General features: G+C 43.3%; 1 protein-coding gene across 4 annotated transcripts in view; it reads left to right on the top strand.

Moving 5' to 3' along the window:
* The window catches only part of psda (pleckstrin and Sec7 domain containing a), a 35,641-nt gene that overhangs the window by 9,658 nt on the left and 4,826 nt on the right, over positions 1-21,157 (top strand). For 3 of the 4 annotated variants that reach the window (XM_061967312.1, XM_061967294.1, XM_061967304.1), the window contains 11 exons: positions 716-2,892; positions 3,170-3,281; positions 3,623-3,885; positions 4,173-4,387; positions 4,464-4,677; positions 4,743-4,993; positions 13,004-13,201; positions 15,366-15,446; positions 20,236-20,348; positions 20,454-20,512; positions 20,657-20,746. In XM_061967312.1, coding sequence (XP_061823296.1) covers positions 835-2,892; positions 3,170-3,281; positions 3,623-3,885; positions 4,173-4,387; positions 4,464-4,677; positions 4,743-4,993; positions 13,004-13,201; positions 15,366-15,446; positions 20,236-20,348; positions 20,454-20,512; positions 20,657-20,746 — 3,654 coding nt within the window. In that variant the 5' untranslated portion in view covers positions 716-834. Of the gene's footprint in view, positions 1-715; positions 2,893-3,169; positions 3,282-3,622; positions 3,886-4,172; positions 4,388-4,463; positions 4,678-4,742; positions 4,994-9,065; positions 9,519-13,003; positions 13,202-15,365; positions 15,447-20,235; positions 20,349-20,453; positions 20,513-20,656; positions 20,747-21,157 lie in introns of those variants that run through there. The other variant, XM_061967330.1, reaches the window with a different exon arrangement.

The raw sequence follows: 21,157 nt of genomic DNA, 5'->3' as shown, positions 1-21,157 counted from the left end.
GGCCACCAGGACACTGACACAAAGCGCCCCACAAGCACGGCCGATAACCCCTGAGGCAGATGGCTCATCTGAGGAACGTTGGAAAATAAAAATAATTCAACTTGTAAAATAGTAAGAACCTTGAGTAGAGATAAAGAATAAAATACAAGACATATGAAGATTAACAGAAAAATAAAATGAATATACAGTAAATAAATAAATAGAACTAAATAAAATATTGCATAACTAATAAGATAAAAAGCAAAATACAAATGACTTCAATAAAATAATTATATCAGGTAAAAGCCAAATCAAAAAGGTGGATCGTAAGCCTGCTCTTAAAAACATGAACGTTCTCCGCAGCCCTGAGGTCCTCTGGCAAAAAAAATCAGCAAAATCCTGGAATGAGTGACCAGAACTACAACAACAACTTTTACAACTGATTGACTAGATGAACTTTCAAAACCCGACTGACTAGAAGAACACTCAAGACCCGATTGACTAGAAGAACACTCAAGACCACACCAAATGACTTATGTTGTCGATACACTGGTACTTCCATTCACTTTGCTGTCTTTAGATGAGTTCTGTGCATTACATCTGATGATTAGTGAGAACTGTGACGTATGTTTGATGATTGGAGCCAATCCGAGTGTACCAGAGCACATAGAGGACTAGTGATTGCTTTGTAATGTAATCCTTTCTAATATATTTTTGTGTCTGCTTTCCATTGCAGATTGAAGAAATGACTGCACAACAGCCGTGGTGCACCAGTCGCACCTCAGCAAAGAAACATAATCGAAGGTCCTGACAAATAAAGAGCTGGGTTGGACATTTGGTTGGCAAAGGGCCAAAATGTCCCAGGCAGGCAAAGTCCTCCACCTATATGTTGAGGTGAGGTCTGTGGCCGAAGATGGTGGAAGAATTCCTGGAATTGGAAATGATGGGAACCTGAACCTTCAGTGCCCAGATGTTCTCCCCCACTCTCAGAGGAGCTCCGTACAGTCCAGCCCCAACTGGAGTCCAGACCCTTCCCCGCTCACCCAGCGCAGAATGCTGGATGGACGCCATGGCTCGCCTCACTCTAACTCGTCCTCCAGGCACTCGGTCAGCTCTCAGGGCCAGCACCCTGATGCCACAGATTCCTCCGCTCACTTCCACCAGGAAGACATTTTACCCAACAGTTTTGAAGACTTGCTTCAGGTGCTCACATGTGCGGCCAGCAGTTCAGGGCATCATTGCTCACCAGCACTCACGTCTTCATCGCATGTATATCCCTACCAGAGACGAGAGGTTACCAACCCTTCTACCTCTTTCGGGAAGCTGACTGCACCTTCCACACCCACTTGCGGTCAGAGGTCCTGTGAGGTCCTGGAGTCAGAGGGACAAGAAAGCAAGACATCTGTGGTGACCTTTGGCTATGTCGAGAAAGCAAATGTTCACATGATGGGCGACCGTTGTCCTTCTTTTTGCCAAAGTGAGTCCAGCAGTAACCAAAGGGAGCAGCAGTTTGTGCCCGCCCACCTTAGGAAGAGGTTAAGTGATCCATTAGGATTCAGTGGTCACACAGGAAAGGGTGGACTTCGCTCATCTGCCAATAATAGCCCACAGGGCTCACCTTTCCTGCACAGAGAGGTGGTAGCAAGAGATGCCACCCACAGGGCCTTGGAGGAGTTTGGCTCGCCAGAACTAAGGCGTCGCTTTTCAGGTCGTAGCCAAGAGAACTGCAGCCCAACCCTCCCGCGAAACTATCTCTCACCTGTCTGTCGCTCGTGGGCAGGGTCACCTGTCCAGCCACGCAGTACCTTCACCTTACCATCCAATTCTCAACTACGAGATCTCGACAGGGGAGTCTGCCAGAACCCCATGAATGGATTTCCAAGAAGCCCGGCATCTGATCAGCTGTGTGCCCACACTGGCTTTTCATCCCACACAGTGGCTCCAACTTCAGTACTTCATTCTCGCAACCATCCCCAGAACCTACAATCATCCTGGCTGGGGGACAACAGTCCAGCAACCAGCCCTCCCTGCAGATTTCACCCTCCGTTACCTGCTGGAAGACCCACAGATATTCTACATGAAGTGCCAAGGAGCAGACCCAGTCATGAGACCACAACCGCTAATAGCGGTAGACGCGCCTCCGCCTTCACGACTGCTTATGTTTTTTCAGCACGACAAACTACTTCTCCAACACCTTCCCAGACCGAGTCACTGAGGTCAGTTAGTCTGAATACGGGAGGGTCAGTTAGTCCAAATACTGACTGCTCAGTCAGTCCCAATATTAGCGGGTCAATTAGTCCAAATACTGGAGGCTCAGTCAGTCCAAATATCGGAGGGTCATTCCTTAGAAAATCCCAAGCATATTCTGGGCTTCATGAGGAGCTCTACCCTGAGCTAGTACAGGTGGACAAACAGAGTCAGAGATTGAAAAGAGACAAATGCAAATCTCAAATTCAACCAGGACGTGTTTCACCTGTCTTAGCTCAGCTCAGCTTACCTGTGAGGTCTCATTCACGCAAGGAACAAAGTTCAAAAGACAATCGGCACATGTCCTTCCCACTCCAACACCAGCAGGAGACACAGTCTGATGGAGACCACACATCTACATGCTTGGATCACAAGAAACTTGATGGCCCACACAGCCTTAATAGCTCAGAACTCATTAAAAGACCCATCTCCTCCCAAACATCTGAGGCTTCAGCTGTGAGCTGTACCTCTTCACACCAGGAACTGAGGAACACCGGTCCGAGCAAAGACAGGCTGAAAAGCTGTAAGCTTGACAAATCCAGACGGTTTGATTCTAGACCCAAAGAGTGTTCCAGAAAGCATGACGACCAGGCCGTACAGGAGCACAGCAAATTGGTGGGGGGTCCGTCCAAGACATGGCAAGAGGACGTTCAGGATCACAGCAAGGTTGGTGGGCCCCCTTTGAGTTCCAGCACAGTTCCAGATGTTTTGGAGACGGAAAAGTGTCAAAACCAGTGCAGCGAAGATACGACCGCAGGGATTCAGGTTGGCTGATTGAGAGGAAGCATGAGGAGTGGTGGACTTAAACCCACCTCAGTGCTAACCAAGCTAACGCCTGCAATGTTGAGCTAGCTTCTTTGTGCCGTCCCATTCAAAGATTTGCTTACTGAACTTAAAGTGCTACTACATTTTTACATCTCATCCAACCTTCTTCATCTTGCAGTCCGACGGAAGTTCAGCCGTGAGTCCGTCTTCAAGATCGCAAAAAATTGCCCAAGCGAAGTGGGATTTCCTGTTTGGACAGCAGAGCCTCGCAGAAGCTCGCAGCAATAAAGGTACATAAGAAGAACTGTATTCCATGTCAACATATTTAGTGCAAGTACACTCACGAGAGAGCAGGTCAGAAAGTGACCTCATTAATGCATTACTTGCACGCTTTAGTGGCAACGATAGTGAGTTAAAATGTGTATTAATGGATTAGTGCGTGACATTTGTAAGTTGTGTTGAAGTCACTCAGTCAAGTACCAGCTTTTAGGCATTTAAGCCAATTAGCTGAAGCTTAGCAGCACTATTGCTAGCTTCCCGCATTTCTTCTTATAGTGTCAACATGCAACACACCAGTGCTTAAAATCTAGCTTCAAACCAAACAAAATATCTTCTTGTCTCATCAATGAAGGTGCTGCGTCGGCCACGCCCCCTCCTTGCCCGAGCCCTCCCCCCTCTGTCCATCCCAAGCCAGCCGATCACAGGAGGGGGAGGGCCGACCAGGCTCACAGGTCATCGCACCAAAAGGTTCGGAAGATCGAGGTGGAGCTGGTCTCCTCAGACCCCAGAAGCTCCTCCCCCAAGACGGGTGTCATACGGCGAACCATCAAATACTCTGAGACGGATCTAGACGCCGTGCCGCTGCGCTGCTACCGGGAAACTGACCTGGACGAGGTGATCCATCTTACCGGTTTATTTTAGAGTTTTCTACATGTGGTGCTGTGTGGAACCAACCAAACTCCTCCAAGCATGCCTTTATGGAGCTTGCTTAGTGCACTGGGAACAGGGAAGAGTCTTCCCCAAAGTTTTCCCTCAAGGGAAGCATGCAGTTGTCCAAAATGTCTTGCTAAGATCAAGAATTAAGATTCAACGACAACCAAGAACTCTTTGATTCATTAATTGATTAAGAGCTGTGCTCAGCACTTAGCGCTATTAAATACTTGTGTGGCTGGATGACACAGGTGATGCGAGCGGAGGCGGACGCCGCCGCTGAGGTGGATTCAGCCTTTGGGAGTCGTCGCAGTGTCCAAGGAAACTCGAGCCAAAGTCTCGCCGAAGCTTCTCCGAAGGAGGATGAGGAGGACGAGGTGGCGGGCTGGGCCAGTGTCCGCTTGCAGGGAGAACGCCAGAGAAAGAGATCAACCGAGGACGAGGCTTTCGGTCTCTTGCTGAAGGGGTGAGAGAAGTCACGTACAGTCAGACCAGGTCCAGCTGAGCAATGTGGTTCAACAAGACTTTAACTTTCTGGTCAGGAACTCTGAGGTCAAGTCTCCGGTGGCTGTGGGCGTCCCCCGCCAGCACTCCGACAGCAACCTGGACTCTTTCAGTCGCCATTTTGAAAGCATCATGGAGTCTCACCGGGCCAAAGGAACCTCATACAGCAGTCTAGACAGCGTCGACCTCCTGACGACTGGATCGACGTCTGTGTTCACCTTTGACCTGCCCACGCTCACGCCCGAGATCCAGGTAGGGGGTGTTTACTGTCGAAGACCTTGTTTCGTTGTGAGACTGACCCACGCTTGTCCACTTAGAGCCAGATCTGCGAGAGTGCCAAGAATATCATCCAGCTCAGTTTTGCTCCCTTGGCTCGTCCGGACCCGTCCGAGATGTCTCGCTCCGAAATCAGCCTCAACATGGCGGGGGCCGAGATGCGTGGCGGCACCAAAGACGACTACGCTCCTCCTGTCCGGACCGGGTCGGACCAAGAGCCGTGGCGGCGCTCTATCCTCAAAGATGGCTTCCACAAAGCCAGCTCGGTACCGTCGCTCCACTGCACTCCAAGGTGAGTCGCCACACATGTCTCAACCATGGCTCGACATGCGTGTGACTTCTGCATGTTAGCCAGTTGTACACATCACATGTCATATATGTCTTATGTCCGTTAGCCATGTGACCTGCTGGAGTGGTTTGAGGGTCATGAAAAAGCAATTTACGTCATTAAATGGATTGTGCCAAAATTAAAGCCTAAATGACATTAAAAAGCATTAAATAAAATGTCCAGAGGCACTAAAAAAATGTATACGATTTGGCCTATAGTCATTAAGGTAATTAATTGAACTTGATAACTTTGATCGATAAATTGCTATGTCCCTGTTCTTCTTTTCTTCCCTGGCTTTCAAACTGAGAAAGGAGGTCTCACTCTGTGCATTGCTCTCAGCACCTGAGCAGTTTATTGGACAGCAAAGTTAAATGAGTGAACTGACCAATGTTCCCTCTAATTGTTCATGTTTTTGAGCAAACACAAAAACTCCCTGAGCATTCAGTGGAGCACATGTGAGCAACATCACACGTGGCAATACCAGCAGCACACCTGTCTCAAACCAATCTTTTATAATAACACTCAAATGAGAGGAGTCATTTTCATGAGATTATTTTGTAATATTAGTGATTTGGCCCACTTGTAATGAAAATAAAAGAAATCTTGTTTTTCATAAGCTATGGATTAGTATTGTACAATATGTCTCGGTGGGGGTCCTGCTTTGGAAATCATTTGTACCCCTTTCAGAGATCACATTTAGTTCCCCTTAAACATCCTCATGTTGCACAATGAAATGTAAGCATAGGATGAAGTGTGCATTCTTGTAACTTTCTCTAGTAACAGCATTCCATGATAAATATAAATAAATTAACATTAATAATAAATGACAGTAGAATAAGCACACGTATGACTGAGGAGTCATAGTGTAACTTTGTTTGGTTTAAGTTGTCCGACTTTTTGTGTGGCCATAAACGCACCAGTGGCTTAGTGGTATGCGTGTTGGTGACAGATGACAAGTTGGTTTTGGCCTGGTTTGTACGGCAGAAAATGACAAGTTTTTCGAGATACAAGTTTTTTACTCATGTTTTTGGTGTGGTTATGGCCGAATATAAACAGTTTTGCTCAATAAAGTGATCGATATAATTCCTGTCCTCGAAGCATCTCGATAGACGTTACAATAATTGAACGGTGTTCAATTGAACGGTGTTGACGAACACCGTTAGGGCCGCTTGTTGTCACTGTCACTCAGAGTTGCATTGCAAAATTACACAGAATAAATGTGTTTATTTTGTTTAGAATTCAGATGGGATTTGATTTGGTGCGCGGCATATATTTGCTGTGCGCAGAGGACGCTTGAGCAGTACGCAATTGCGCAGGCGCGCACCTAGAGGGAACCTTGGGACTGACCCCTCTTGTCAGTCATCCACAGTCTTTGTTTCGGTGTGAGCAGGTTGGACCTCCAGCCTACACACGCAAAATACACGGACATCGTCTCCCGACTTGCAACTCACGAGTGAGAAGCACTGCTGAGTAACAAAAGTTAGGAGGAACAAAGATGATTACGAAGCCAAATGTTCCTATGTGGGAATATGTCATCTTCAAACTGAATGAGCAACATGAGCACATCAACACAGACGAACTAGCAAGTATGCCGCGATGGTATTGACAACAAAACAAACCACCTGACCCAGTTTCTCAAATTAGGGGAAAACTGCACTTTTAAGATATTACATTTTTGCTAACAGAGATTGTGAGTCCATTTTTCTGTATGTTTGTTTACCTAGATGTGATAATTAACCTCACATTAATGAAAAATATGTTTATTGCGTTTGAAAGGGGTACTTGTGTCATCAGCCTACTGTTAATTGGTAGTTTAACCCAGTAAAATTTGTATTAGCCAACTTTTAGTTGGTAGTTTAACCTAGTAAAAGTTTTGTCAGTAAACAGTTAGATGGTAATTTAACCTAGTAAAAATGTCATTAGCAAACTTTTAGCTGGTAGTTTAATCTAGTAAAAGTGTCATTGGCAAACTGTTGGTAGTTTGACCTACTAAAAGTGTCATCAGCCAACGGTTAGTTGATAGTTTAACCTTGTAAAAGTTTTATTCGCAAACCTTTAGTTGGTCGTTTTACATAGTAAAAGTGTCAACAGCAAACTGTTGGTTGTTAATTTAACCCAGTACATGTTTTATTAGCAAACTTTTAGTTGGTAGTTTAACCAAGGAAAACTTGTGTAAGCAAACGTTTAGTTGGTAGTGTGACCCAGTAAATGTTTCATCAGCAAACAGTTAGATGGTATTTTAAACCAGTAAACATTTTATTAGCAAACTTTTAGTTGGTAGTTTAACCTGCTAAAATTGTCATCAGCCAACGTTTAGTTGATAGTTTAACCTAGTAAAAGTTTTATTTGCTAACTTTTAGTTGGTAGTTTTACCTTGTAAAAGTGTAATCAGCAGACTGTTAGTTGGTAGTTTAATCCAGTAAAAGTTTTATTAGCATACTTTCAGTTGGTAGTTTAATCTAGTCAACGTGTCATCGGCAAATAGTTGGTTGGTAGTTTAATCCAGTAAACGTTTTATTAGCAAACTTTTAGTTGGTAGTTTAACCTAGTAAAATTGTCATCAGCAAAGAGTTAGTTGGTAGTATAACCAAGTAAAAGTGTAATTAGCAGAGTGTTAGTTGGTAGTATAACCTAGTAAAAGTGTCATTAGCAAAGCGTTAGTTGGTAGTATAACCAAGTAAAAGTGTCATTAGCAAAGCGTTAGTTGGTAGTATAACCTGTAAAATGGTCATTAGTAAAGTGTTAGTTGGTAGTTACACCTAGTAAAAGTGTCATTAGCAAAGTGTTAGTTGTTTATTATAATTATATTATTGCTATATTTGGCCACAGTTTGTCATGACTGGGTCCTGGGTGTTTGCTTTTCCGGGATGCAACGGAAAGTTGGCTCGGGCGAGACGGGATTGTAAGTACATCATTTATTTTAAACACTTTAACTACAAAAAGAAGTAAACAAAAGGCGCGCACAATGGCGGAGAACAAACTATGAAACCAAAAAGACTATAAACATGGAACAAAAACTTACTTTGGCATGGGACATGAAGCATGATCTAAGAGGATGAAGAGTGTGTAGAGCATAATTGTGGGATGTCGTCAGAACGACAAACTGAAAACAATGAACTTAAATACTATAGACATGATTAACGAAAACAGGTGCGTGACTCAAAACGTGAAACAGGTGCGTGACGTGACAGGTGAAAACTAATGGTTGCTATGGTGACAAAACAAAAGTGCACAAAAAGTCCAAAAACAAAACTGAACATGACTAAAACAAAAACATGATCACACAGACATCACACAGTTATTGTCAACTTTTCAACTATTAAACATGATAATTGTCAAATGCTTACAATTTAGTCTATACGGACAACTGTATGCTTTTGTTCATACTGTATATGGTGACAATCTGCAGTGCGACTTGGGCATTACATTTGTTTTAAGTTGCATCACAAAGCGTTCAATCAGATTCGCTGATACCTGCAGAAACCCTGTTGTAGAAATGTTTGCAAAATAATGCCCAAAGGGAAACTGTTGCAGTAACACAGCCCTACCACATGAAGGCACCAGAGAGACATTAAGTCAGTGTCTGCCTGCATGCACACACACACACACACACACACACACACACACACACACACACACACACACACACACTGTGCAGTCAAGGGGTATCTGTGGTCTTCAAGAGGGTTTTGATGATTTCTATCTAACTACTCCAGAAAAGGAGTATTACCACTATAGTACCAGTAGTACTGCTGTTGTATGAGTTCATTCACTGTTGTCAAGGGAAAGTAGAAATATGTTTCTCTTCCTACGCTGGGTGTGGACTCACAGAGCAGACTCCAGTCCAACTTCAACATTCCCCGTTGGAATTCAAAGCCAGGAATGAAAAACACAATCCCTCGGCAAGCCAAGCCAGCATCTTGACCCCGCCCCTAAACCTCCACACAAACGCCGCCGTCAGCCGATGGAGGGAAATTCCAGATGGATTGTTGCTGGAGGGAAACCTCCCAAAGAGGGTCTCCTGTTACCTTTGACCTCTGGCCTGCTGCCCACACGACCTGAAAGAACGCTTTGTGAGACGATGCTTTTCAAAAGAAGTCCTCTTTACTCTGTGGGAGGAAAAAAAAGGGAAACTATAGTGCAGTGCAGAGGATGCAAACTTCCTGGAAGCACACAAAGCAGCAGGAGGAGGAGGAGGTGGAGTGGTCCGGGTCAAAGCAGGGAGGAAACTCAGAACTCCTCCCCCCGGACACGAAGGAGGAGAGCGTCCGAGAGGGAAGACGGTGAGACGTCGTCACCAAGCGAGGAGGATGAAGGACTGAGAAAAGATCTCACTTGTGTGATGTCATCGCTTGCTATGGATGACATCACTGGCTGCGTGTGACAGTGGGCTGGGCCACGCTGACATGGCACGCTACCTGCTGTGCTGGGGAGGCGGGTCTCTGGAGGACAGCTACCTGAATGCCCCGCCCTACCGAGCTGTTTACAGGTCAGCTGGTTGATTGTTGGATATTGTTTGTCTCCACTTCTTCATGCTTCTTCTCCTACCAGCTAACACTTCTACTAGGTTAAACTACCAACTAACATTTTGCTGATGACACTTTTACTAGGTTATACTACCAACTAACACTTTGCTGATGATACTTTTATTAGGTTATACTACCAACTAACACTTTGCTGATGACACTTTTACTAGGTTATACTACCAACTAACAATTTAGATAGTACACTTTTTCTATGTTATACTACCACCTGACACTTTAGATAGGACCATTTTACTACTTTACTGATGACACTTTTACTAGGTTATACTATCAACTAACACTTTGCTAATGACACATTTTACTAGGTTATATTATGAACTAACACTTAAGATAGGACACTTTTGCTAGGTTATACTACCAACTAACACTTTGCTGATGACACTTTTACTAGGTTATATTACCAACTAACACTTTAGATAGGACACTTTTACTAGGTTATACTACCAACTAACACTTAAGATAGGGCACTTTTACTAGTTTATACTACCAACTAAGACTTTGCTGATGACACTTTTACTAGGTTATATTACAACTAACACTTAAGATATGACACTTTTACTAGGTTATACTACCAACTAATACTTTAGATAGGACACTTTTACTAGGTTGTACTACCAACTAACACTTTAGATAGGACACTTTTACTAGGTTGTACTACCAACTGACACTTTAGATAGGACATTTTTACTAGGTTATATTACCAACTGACACTTAAGATAGGACACTTTTACCAGGTTATTATACCAACTAAGACTTTACTAATTACACTTTTAGTAGGTTATACTACCAACTAACAGTTTGCTAATGACACTTTTACTAGGTTAAACTCCCAACTAAAAGTTGGGTCATGACCATTTTACTAGGTTATACTACCAACTAACACTTTAGATAGGACACTTTTACTAGGTTGAAATGCCAACTAACACTTTACTAATAAGACTTTTACTAGGTCAAACTACCACCTAACTCTTTTCTAATGACACTTTTACTACATTAATTTACCACTTAACTCTTTGCAAATGACATGTTTGCTAGGTTAAACTACCAACTAACTATTAGCTAGTGACACTTTTACCTGGTTAAACTGACAACTATCTCTTTGCTAATGACACTTTTACTTGGTTAAACTACCAACTAACACTTTGCTAATTACATGTTTGCTAGGTTAAACTACCAACTAACTATTAGTTAATGACACTTTTACCTGGTTAAACTACCAACTAACTTTTTGCCAATGACAGTTTTACTAGGTTAAACTACCAACTAACTATTTGCTAATTACACTTTTACCAGGTTAAACAACCACCTAAATAATTGCTCAATAGACTTTTACTAGGTTAAACTACCAACTAACGATTTGCTAATGACACTTTTACTAAGTTAAACTACCACCTTACAGTTTGCTAATGACACTTTTACTAGGTCAAACTACCACCCAACACTTTACTAATGACACTTGTACTAGGTTGTACTAACACTTTTATAATGACACTTTTACTAAATTATAATACCAACTAACACTTTACTAATGACACTTTTATGAGGTTGTAATACCAATTAACAGTTTGCTAATGACATTTTTACTAGGTTAAACTACCAACTAACACTTTGCTAATGACCACTTTGCTAGGTTAAACTACCACCTAAATATTTGCTAAAAACACTTTTACTAGGTTAAACTACCACCTAACTCTTTGCTGATGACACTTTTACTAGGTTAAACTACTAAATAAATCTTTGCTAATGACACTTTTACTAGGTTAAACTACCGCCTAACACTTTAGATAGGACACTTTTACTAGGTTATGCTACCAACAAACACTTTGGATAGGACACTTTTACTAGGTTATACTACCGACTAACACTTTAGGACACTTTTGCTAGGTTATACTACCAAATAACACTTTAGATAGGACACTTTTACTAGGATAAACTACCACTTAACTATTTGCTAATTACACTTTTACTAGGTTAAACTACCACCTAAGAGTTTTCTAATGACACTTTTACTAGGTCATACTACCACCTAACACTTTACTAATTACACTTTTACTACATTCAACTACCAACTAACTATTTGCAATTGACACTTTTACTAGGTTACACTACCAACTAACTATTCTCTAATCACACTTTTACTAGGGTAAACTACCAACTAACTATTTGCTGAAGACACTTTTACTAGGTTAAACAACCACCTAACTCTTTGCTAATGACACTTTTACTAGGTTAAACTACCACCTAACAGTTTGCTAATGACACTTTTATTAGGTCAAACTACCACCTAACACTTTACTAATGACACTCTTACTAGGTTATACTACAGACTGACACATTGCTCATAACACTTTTACTAGGTTATACTACAGACTGACACATTGCTAATAACACTTTTACTAGGTTATACTACAGACTGACACATTGCTATTGACACTTTTACTAGTTTAAACTACCAACTAACTATTTGCTATTGACACTTTTAATAGATTAAACTACCTAGACTTGTCCTTTAACACATTTACTGGGTATTGAGCTGGTGCGCTTCAGGCTGAGGTCATCAGAAGTGAGAAAGCAGACATGGAGTCGGGCGGTGGTCGCAATGAAGTGACACCTTCCTTGTTGACGAGTCACTAGCCACACCCACTCTGCGCTCTGCCACTCATCAAGTGACGCCAGCTCGTGTCTCCACAGTGGAGAAAGGATTTTCCCGAGTTGTTGCTTCAAGCATACATGTTGAACAGGACGGTTGTGTTGTTGTTGTTGTGTTGTTGTTGTTGTGTCCTTGTGGACGTGTCATTATCGGAGCACCTCAAGATTTGGGCCAGTTCTGAGACTGTATTGTGGTTTTTGTGTGCATTTGGTCATCTTGACCACTGTGGTGTGTTTGGACGCCATCATGGCCACCGATATATGTGTTGCTGGCCAAAGAATTTCCTGCGTTGTCGCTGTGACGGTTATTTGTGTCCCGATGAAAGGTTGTGTCTGCGGCGGAAGGACTTTCTGAAATAAACTTCCTGTTTGACATCCTCCATCTTTGTTGGCGTCTCAGCGTGAGGACGCATTGGGAGACGTCAGTCCTTGCCAAAGGAAGTGCACACACACACATTCCTACTGCCTCCTACCGGCCAATCAGAAGACAGTATCTTTGTGTCTCTTCTTCCTCTCACTTTGCTTCATCATCATCTCTTTCTCACGTCCTCCATCAACTTGTGACAGTCTGTCTGAGGTCACACTCTGTTCCCATGGAAACGGGCACCCTGCTGCCTGCAAGCACACACACACACTCCCTCTGGCTGTTGTAACCTTTGACCTCTTCTCTGTGAAAGTCAGTCTTGAGAAGTTGAGTCAGTGAAAGGAAGTCGAGTGCGTTGAAATGTGCTGAGAGGAACGGCAACTACAAAAAAATAATAACAAATAAATCTCCTCTCAGAGAACGTGCGGTCAACCACCCCCCCGAGCTGCTCTACCCGCAGGCCGACGTGGCCGAGCGACTGGCGCACGGTGGCGGCGACGACGTGCTGGCAAACGGCGCCAAGGCTGACCTACAGGCCGCCAAACGCCTCGCCAAGCACCTGTACCACCTGGACGGCTTCAGAAAGTCTGACGTGGCTCGACATCTCAGCAAGAAGTCAGTGTGTGTGTGTGTGTGGGTGTGTGTCTACATGTATAACATACGTGTGTGTGGGTGTGTGTCTACATGTATAACATACTTGTGTGTGGGTGTGTGTCTACATGTATAACATACGTGTGTGTGTGTGGGGGTGTGTGTCTACATGTATAACATACGTGTGTGTGTGTGTGGGTGTGTGTCTACATGTATAACATATGTGTGTGTGGGTGTGTGTCTACATGTATAACATACGTGTGTGTGGGTGTGTGTCTACATGTATAACATACGTGTGTGTGTGGGTGTGTGTCTACATGTATAATATACGTGTGGGTGTGTGTCTACATCTATAACTTACGTGTGTGTGGGTGTGTGTCTTCATGTATAACATACATGTGTGTGTGTGTCTACATGTATGACATACGTGTGTGTGTGTGGGTGTGTCTACATGTATAACATACGTGTGTGGGTGTGTGTCTTCATGTATAACATACGTGTGTGTGTGGGTGTGTGTCTACATGTATGACATACGTGTGTGTGTCTACATGTATAACATACGTGGGTGTGTGTCTACATGTATAACATACGTGGGTGTGTGTCTACATGTATAACATACGTGGGTGTGTGTCTACATGTATAACATACGTGTGTGTGTGGGTGTGTGTCTACATGTATAACATACGTGTGTGTGGGTGTGAGTCTACATGTATAACATACGTGTGTGGGTGGGTGTGTGTGTCTACATGTATAACATATATGTGTGTGTGAGTGTGTGTTCACATGTATAACATACGTGTGTGTGTAGGTGTGTGTCTACACGTATAACATACGTGTGTGTGGGTGTGTGTCTACATGTATAACATACGTGTGTGTGGGTTTGAGTCTACATGTATAACATACGTGTGTGGGTGGGTGTGTGTGTGTCTACATGTATAACATATATGTGTGTGTGAGTGTGTGTTCATACGTATAACATACGTGTGCGTGGGTGTGTGTCTACATGTATAACATACGTGTGTGTGGGTGTGTGTCTACATGTATAACATGTGTGTGGGTGTGTGTCTACATGTATAACATATGTGTGTGTGGGTGTGTGTGTGGGTGTGTGGATGTGTGTCTACATGTATAACAAACGTGTGTGTGTGTGTGTGTGTGTGTGTGTGTGTGTGTGTGTGTGTGTGTGTGTGTTGTATTTCTAACCTTGTTGAGACATCAACAAGGAAAAGTACCTTCCATACGAGGACCGGTGATAAAAGTTAGGGCCGAAATCATGGTCCCAATACGGAAAACGATTCCATCTAATAGAGAGCCCAATACAAGAGTCCGTGAACATTGCTCCAAAGTCAGGATTTTTTGTTGATTTAATGTGCATACAAAAGTAAACATTGACAGGTGCAAAGGCAGCAATATATTATAAAACAAGACGGCAGCTAAGGAAGGATTTCCCTATTCATCCCCGAAAAAACCCGCCAGGTGAACAGCTGATTTTACTAATTCCGGTGCTGACGTAAGACAACCCGCGTACCATATGTGACCATAGGATGAAGAAATACACTACGGTACTAAGACTATGGTGGCCATTAACAGTTAGCGTCTACAGCTGGGTTGCTCAAAGTGCGGCACAGGGGCCATCTGTGGTCCGTGACTCATGTGTCATCGGCCTTAAGCACATTACAAAAAAACAAAAAATAGAGATCTCATTTGCACCCTCTAGTGGTGAAATCTATCAAAATTAGGGTGGCCCCAAAAAGGAGGGATTTTCCAAATTGACCGTGTGTCCGATTTAAAAGTGCTCCCCTCTGGTCTACATATTAAATAACAAGTGTGTGTACAAAATTTTAAGTGCTCCCCCTCTGGCCAACATATGTAATAAGTGTAAGTAATGAAGATTAAAAACAAATAACAGACAAAAAATTAAATAAAAGCTTACCTTTTTTATATTTGAATAATATGTATATATTATTAATGTTGTAAATACAAATATTTATATATTTAGATAGGGTGGTCCTAAAGAGGTAGGCATTTTTCGGAGGTCTCAAGAAGGTAACACATACAAGAATGTGTGTGTGTGTGTGTGTGTGTGTGTGTGTGTGTGTGTGTGTGTGTGTGTGTGTGTGTGTGTGTGTGTGTGTGTGTGTGTGTGTGTGTGTACATGTATAACATACGTGTGTGTGTGTGTCCACAGTAATGAGTTCAGTCGTATGGTGTCTGAAGAATATCTCAGCAACTTTGACTTCCACAGACTGACTATGGACCAGGCCCTCAGGTTGGCAGCTGAACACCTCATGTCATCTCATTATACCATCATGTACCTAACCTCTTCTCATATTTCATCTCATCTTTTTTTTTTACATGATCTCATTTTACAATATTTGACCTAATCTTCTCTCGTCTAATCTCATCTCATCTCATACTACCTCATTTCATCTAATCTCATTTTACCTTATGTCATTTGACCAAATTTGAGCAAGTTTCTTCTCATCTCATCTCATATTACCTCATGTCACCTTATTTTATTTTGACTCGTTTTATCTCAACGCATTTCATTTTACCTCATCTCATGTGACCTTATCTCATTTGATCACATTTCTAATCTTTTCTCGTTCTCATTTTGCCACACCTCCTTTTACCTCATGTCACTTCACCCCATCATGTTATATCACCTCATCTCATTTTACTTAATCTTATTTAATGTCACATCACTGCATGTCATTTTACTTCACATCACCTCACCTAATCTCACCTCATTTTACCTCATCTCATTTGACCACACCTCACATAATCTCTTCTCTTTTCATCTCATTTTACCGCAAGTAACATCATCTCTTCTCATCTCACCTCATCTCATTTTACTTAATGTCACTTCACACATCTCATTTTACCTCATTTCACCTCATCTCACTGTACCTCATCTCTTTGTAGCTTACCTAATCTTGTCATGTCACCTCATCTCATTTTACTTAATCTTATTTAAAGTCACATCACTGCATCTAATTTTACTTGACATCACCTCACCTAATCTCACCTCATTTTATCACACCTCACATCATCTCTTCTCATGTAATCTCATTTTACCCGATTTGCATTTTTACCTCATCTCATTAGACTTCATCTTCACTTCATCTCATCTTACCTCATGTCACCTCACCTCAACTCAACTCCTCTCATTTTAGTCCCTTCACCTCATCTCATTTTACCTCACCTCATCGTGTCACCCTACCTTTCATTTTAACTAATATCACCTCACTTAATCTCATTTGACCTCATGTCACTTCACTTCATATTACCGTATTTTCCGCACCATAAGGCGCCCTGGGTTATAAGCCGCGCCTTCAATGAACGGCATATTTCAAAACTTTGTCCACCTATAAGACGCCCCGTGTTATAAGCCGCATCTAACTGCGCTAAAGGAATGTCAAAAAAACAGTCAGATAGGTCAGTCAAACTTTAATAATATATTAAAAACCAGCGTGATGTGGGCGCGCACGGAGTCGTATATCAACATGGACGGAGCTGCGTGAAAAAAGCCACCCGGCCTCTTCGCGTAAACTTAAACTTACCTTAACCACTCGCTCATCTTTTCTTCATCCATCCCTTCGAGTTAGCTTTTATGATGACGCCGGCTGGAAAGGTCTCTTTTGGCAAGGTCTTCCTTTTGAATATCACCATGGGTGGAAGTTTCTGGCCATTAGCATGGCAAGCTAGAACCACAGTGAAGGATGACTTCTCATTCCCTGTGGTGCGAATATTCACCGTACGTGCTCCCGTTGTATCCACAGTGCGGTTCACAGGAATATCAAAAGTCAGTGGAACCTCGTCCGTCCATGTTGATAATGTTCTCTGGCCGGATCTTTTTTTCAGCTATCTTGTTTTTACAATATGCACGGAAAGTAGCCAGCTTTTCTTGAAAGTCTTTAGGCAGTTGCTGTGAAATAGTAATCCGTGTGCGGATGGAGAGATTGCGTCTTTTCATGAACCGGATCCCTGTCGCTTAGTAGGAGCCATTTTGTGGTCTTTACAGATGTAAACACACAAAGGAAATGAAACGTACGGTAATATCCGCGCGCTTTTTCTTCTTCTACGCGGGCGGGTGGTTGCTTACAGTAGAAGAAGAAGCGCTTCCTGTTCTATGGGGGCGGGTGCTTACCTTGGCGGTTGCTTGCGTAGAAGAAGAAGCACTTCCTCTTCTACGGGGAAAAAAGATGGCGGCTGTTTACCGTAGTTGCGAGACCGAAACTTTATGAAAATGAATCTTAATATTTATCCATACATAAAGCGCACCGGGTTATAAGGCGCACTGTCAGCTTTTGAGAAAATTTGTGGTTTTTAGGTGCGCCTTATAGTGCGGAAAATACGGTACTTAATTTCATCTCCTATAATTTGACCGCATCTGACATCATCTTTTCTCATCTAATCTCATCTCATGTTACCGCATCTCATGTCAACTCATCTCATATTACCTCATGTCACCTCATCTCATTTTACCTTGTCACTTTACCTCACCGTATCTAATTTTGCTTTATATCGCCTCACCCAATCTCATCTAATTTGACCCGATTTGCATTTTTACCTCCTCATTTGACCTCATCTTCACCTCATCTCATCTTACCTCATGTCACCTCACCTCATCTCAACTCCTCTCATTTTACCTCACCTCATCATGTCACCTCACTTCATCTCATTTGACCTCATGTCACCTCACATCATCTCATCTTACCTCATGTCCCCTCATCTCATTTTGCCTCATGTCCCCTCATTTCAACTCCTCTCATTTTACCTTATTTCAATCATCTCACCTCACCTCATGTCCCTTCACCTCATCTCATTTTACCTCATGTCACCTCACCTCATCTGATTTTACGTCACCCCATAGTGTCACCTCACCTCATCTCATTTGACCTCATGTCACCTCACATCATCTCATCTTATCTCATATCCCCTCATCTCATTTTACCTCGTGTCCCCTCATCTCATCTCAACTCCTCTCATTTTACCTTTTTTCAATCATCTAATCTCACCTCATGTCCCTTCACCTCATTTAATTTTACCTCATGTCACCTCACATAATCTCATTTTACCTCATGTCCCCTCATCTCATTTTACCTCGTGTCCCCTCATCTCATCTCAACTCCTCTCATTTTACCTTATTTCAATCATCTAATCTCACCTCATGTCCCTTCGCCTCATTTAATTTTACCTCATGTCACCTCACCTCATCTCAACTCCTCACATTTTGCCTTATTTCAATCACCTCATATCATTTTACCTCACCTCATCATGTCACCTCACCTCATCTCATTTGACCTCATGTCACCTCACATCATTTCATCTTACCTCATGTTCCCTCATCTCATTTTACTTCATGTCACCTCACCTAATCTCAACTCCTAATTCTACCTCATGTCCCTCCACCTCATCTCATTTTACCTCACCTCATTGTGTCACCTCACCTCATCTCAACTCATCTCATTTTACCTCATGTCCCTCCACCTCATCTCATGTTACCTCACCTCATCTCATTTTACCTCATATCCCCTCACATGTTCTCATCTTACATCATGCCACCTCATCTCATTTCAACTCCTCTCATTTTACCTTATTTCAATCATCTCACCTCACCTCATGTCCCTTCACCTCATCTCATTTTACCTCACCTCATCGTGTCACCCCACCTTTTATTTTAACTAATATCACCTCACTTCATCTAATTTGACCTCATGTCACTTCACCTCATCTTACTTAATCTCATCTCCTCTAATTCTACCACAGCTGACATCATCTTTTCTCATCTAATCTCATCTCATGTTACCGCATCTCATGTCAACTCATCTCATATTACCTCATGTCACCTCATCTCATTTTACCTTGTCACTTCACCTCCCCATATCTAATTTTGCTTTACATTGCCTCACCCAATCTTATCTAATTTTACCCGATCTGCATTTTTACCTCATCTCATTTGACCTCATCTTCACCTCATCTCATCTTACCTCACCTCATCTCAACTCCTCTCATTTGACCTTATTTCAATCGCCACATCTCATTTTACCTCACCTCATCATGTCACCTCACATCATCTCATCTTACCTCATGTCCCCTCATCTCATCTTACCTCATGTCCCCTCATTTAAACTCCTCTCATTTGACTTTATTTCAATCATCGCACCTCACCTCATGTCCCTTCACTTCATCTCATTTTACCTCATGTCACCTCACCTCATCTCAACTCATCTGATTTTACCACACTCCATAGTGTCTCCTCACCTCATCTCATTTTACCTCGTGTCCTCTCATCTCATCTCATCTCAACTCCTCTCATTTGACCTTATGTCAATCATCTAATCTCACCTCATGTCCCTTCACCTCATTTCATTTTACCTCATGTCACCTCACCTCATCCCAACTCCTCTCATTTTGCCTTATTTCAATCGCCTCATATCATTTTACCTCACCTCATCATGTCACCTCACCTCATCTCATTTGACCTCATGTCACCTCACATCATCTCATTTTACCTCATGTCCCCTCACCTCATCTTACTTCATGTCACCTCACCTCATCTCATTTTACCCCATGTCCCCTCACCTCATCTTACTTCATGTCACCTCACATCATCTCATTTTACCCCATGTCCCCTCACCTCATCTCATTTTACCTCACCTCATTGTGCCCCCTCATCTCATTTTACCTCATGTCCCTCCACCTCATCTCATGTTGCCTCACCTCATCTCATTTTACCTAATGTCCCCTCACATGTTCTCATCTTACATCATGCCACCTCATCTCATTTCAACTCCTCCCATTTTACCTTATTTCAATCATCTCACCTCACCTCATGTCCCCTCACATGTTCTCATCTTACATCATGCCACCTCATCTCATTTCAACTCCTCCCATTTTACCTTATTTCAATCATCTCATCTCACCTAATCTCTAATTGTACCTGCTCTCAACTCATTCCACCAAAAGTCACCTCACCTATTCTCATGTCCCCTCGTGTGTGGTGTCCCTTCACCTCTCAAGTCAAAACCTCGCTGTCCTGGTCTTCCTTCCAGAACCTTCCTGGCCAAGTTCCCCCTGATGGGAGAAACTCAGGAGCGCGAGCGAGTGCTGGCTCACTTCTCCAGACGCTACGTGCGCTGCAACCCAGACGGCGACACCACGGAAGGTGCTTGTGATTACGCGCGTTGACGCCTCATGTCCTCATGTCCTCATGTTGTGTGTGCGTGCGTGTGCGTGTGTGTGTGTGTGTGTGTGTGTGTGTCCCTCACAGACAGCGTCCACACTCTCACATGTGCAGTGATGCTGCTCAACACTGATCTCCATGGCAACGTGAGTTGTGATTGGCCACTGAGCAGCACGGTGTTGACGAATGGTGGTACTGACCATATGGATCCGTGGCACTCGTGCGTGTGTGTGTGTGTGTGTGTGTGTGTGTGTGTGTGTGTGTGTGTGTTTGTGTGTGTGTGCGTGTAGAATGTCGGCAAGAGGATGTCCTGCAGTCAGTTTGTGTCCAACCTGGAAGGCCTCAATGAGGGAAAAGATTTCTCCAAAGACCTGCTGAAGGTAAAAGCCTGGCTGTCGCCAGAAACAAACTAGATTACATTTTCTGTGAGTTGTCGCGGCTCTGATTGACGGCCGAGGCGGCAGGGGGCGGGCTCTGCGTTCTGATTGGCCGCAGCTGCTGAGGGAAAATGCGCAGTGAGAGGGTGAAGCAGAGCGGGGGAGCGAGCGCCTCTCCTCGACACTTGAGTCAGACCAGCAGGAAGAGGAGGAAGACCGGGACGACTTCTCTCTGTCTTCACCTCGTTTCGGCCGTCTGAGTGGGCGTGGCCTCGCTTGCCCCGCCTCTCAGGGCTGCCGAGTCACACCGGCGGATCTTTTAGAGCGCGGCGAAGGTGCAACCGGTGACAAGGCAGGTGGGGCTTGATCACGAACCGTTCGTCAGAGGACCTAAGACTGACACGCACCAACTCA

The sequence above is a fragment of the Nerophis lumbriciformis genome, linkage group LG02 (assembly GCF_033978685.3).
Source record: "Nerophis lumbriciformis linkage group LG02, RoL_Nlum_v2.1, whole genome shotgun sequence".
Classification (NCBI taxonomy): Eukaryota; Metazoa; Chordata; class Actinopteri; order Syngnathiformes; family Syngnathidae; genus Nerophis; species Nerophis lumbriciformis.
The sequence above is the reverse complement of the archived record's forward strand: the minus strand, read 5'-3'. Positions and strand labels throughout refer to the sequence as shown.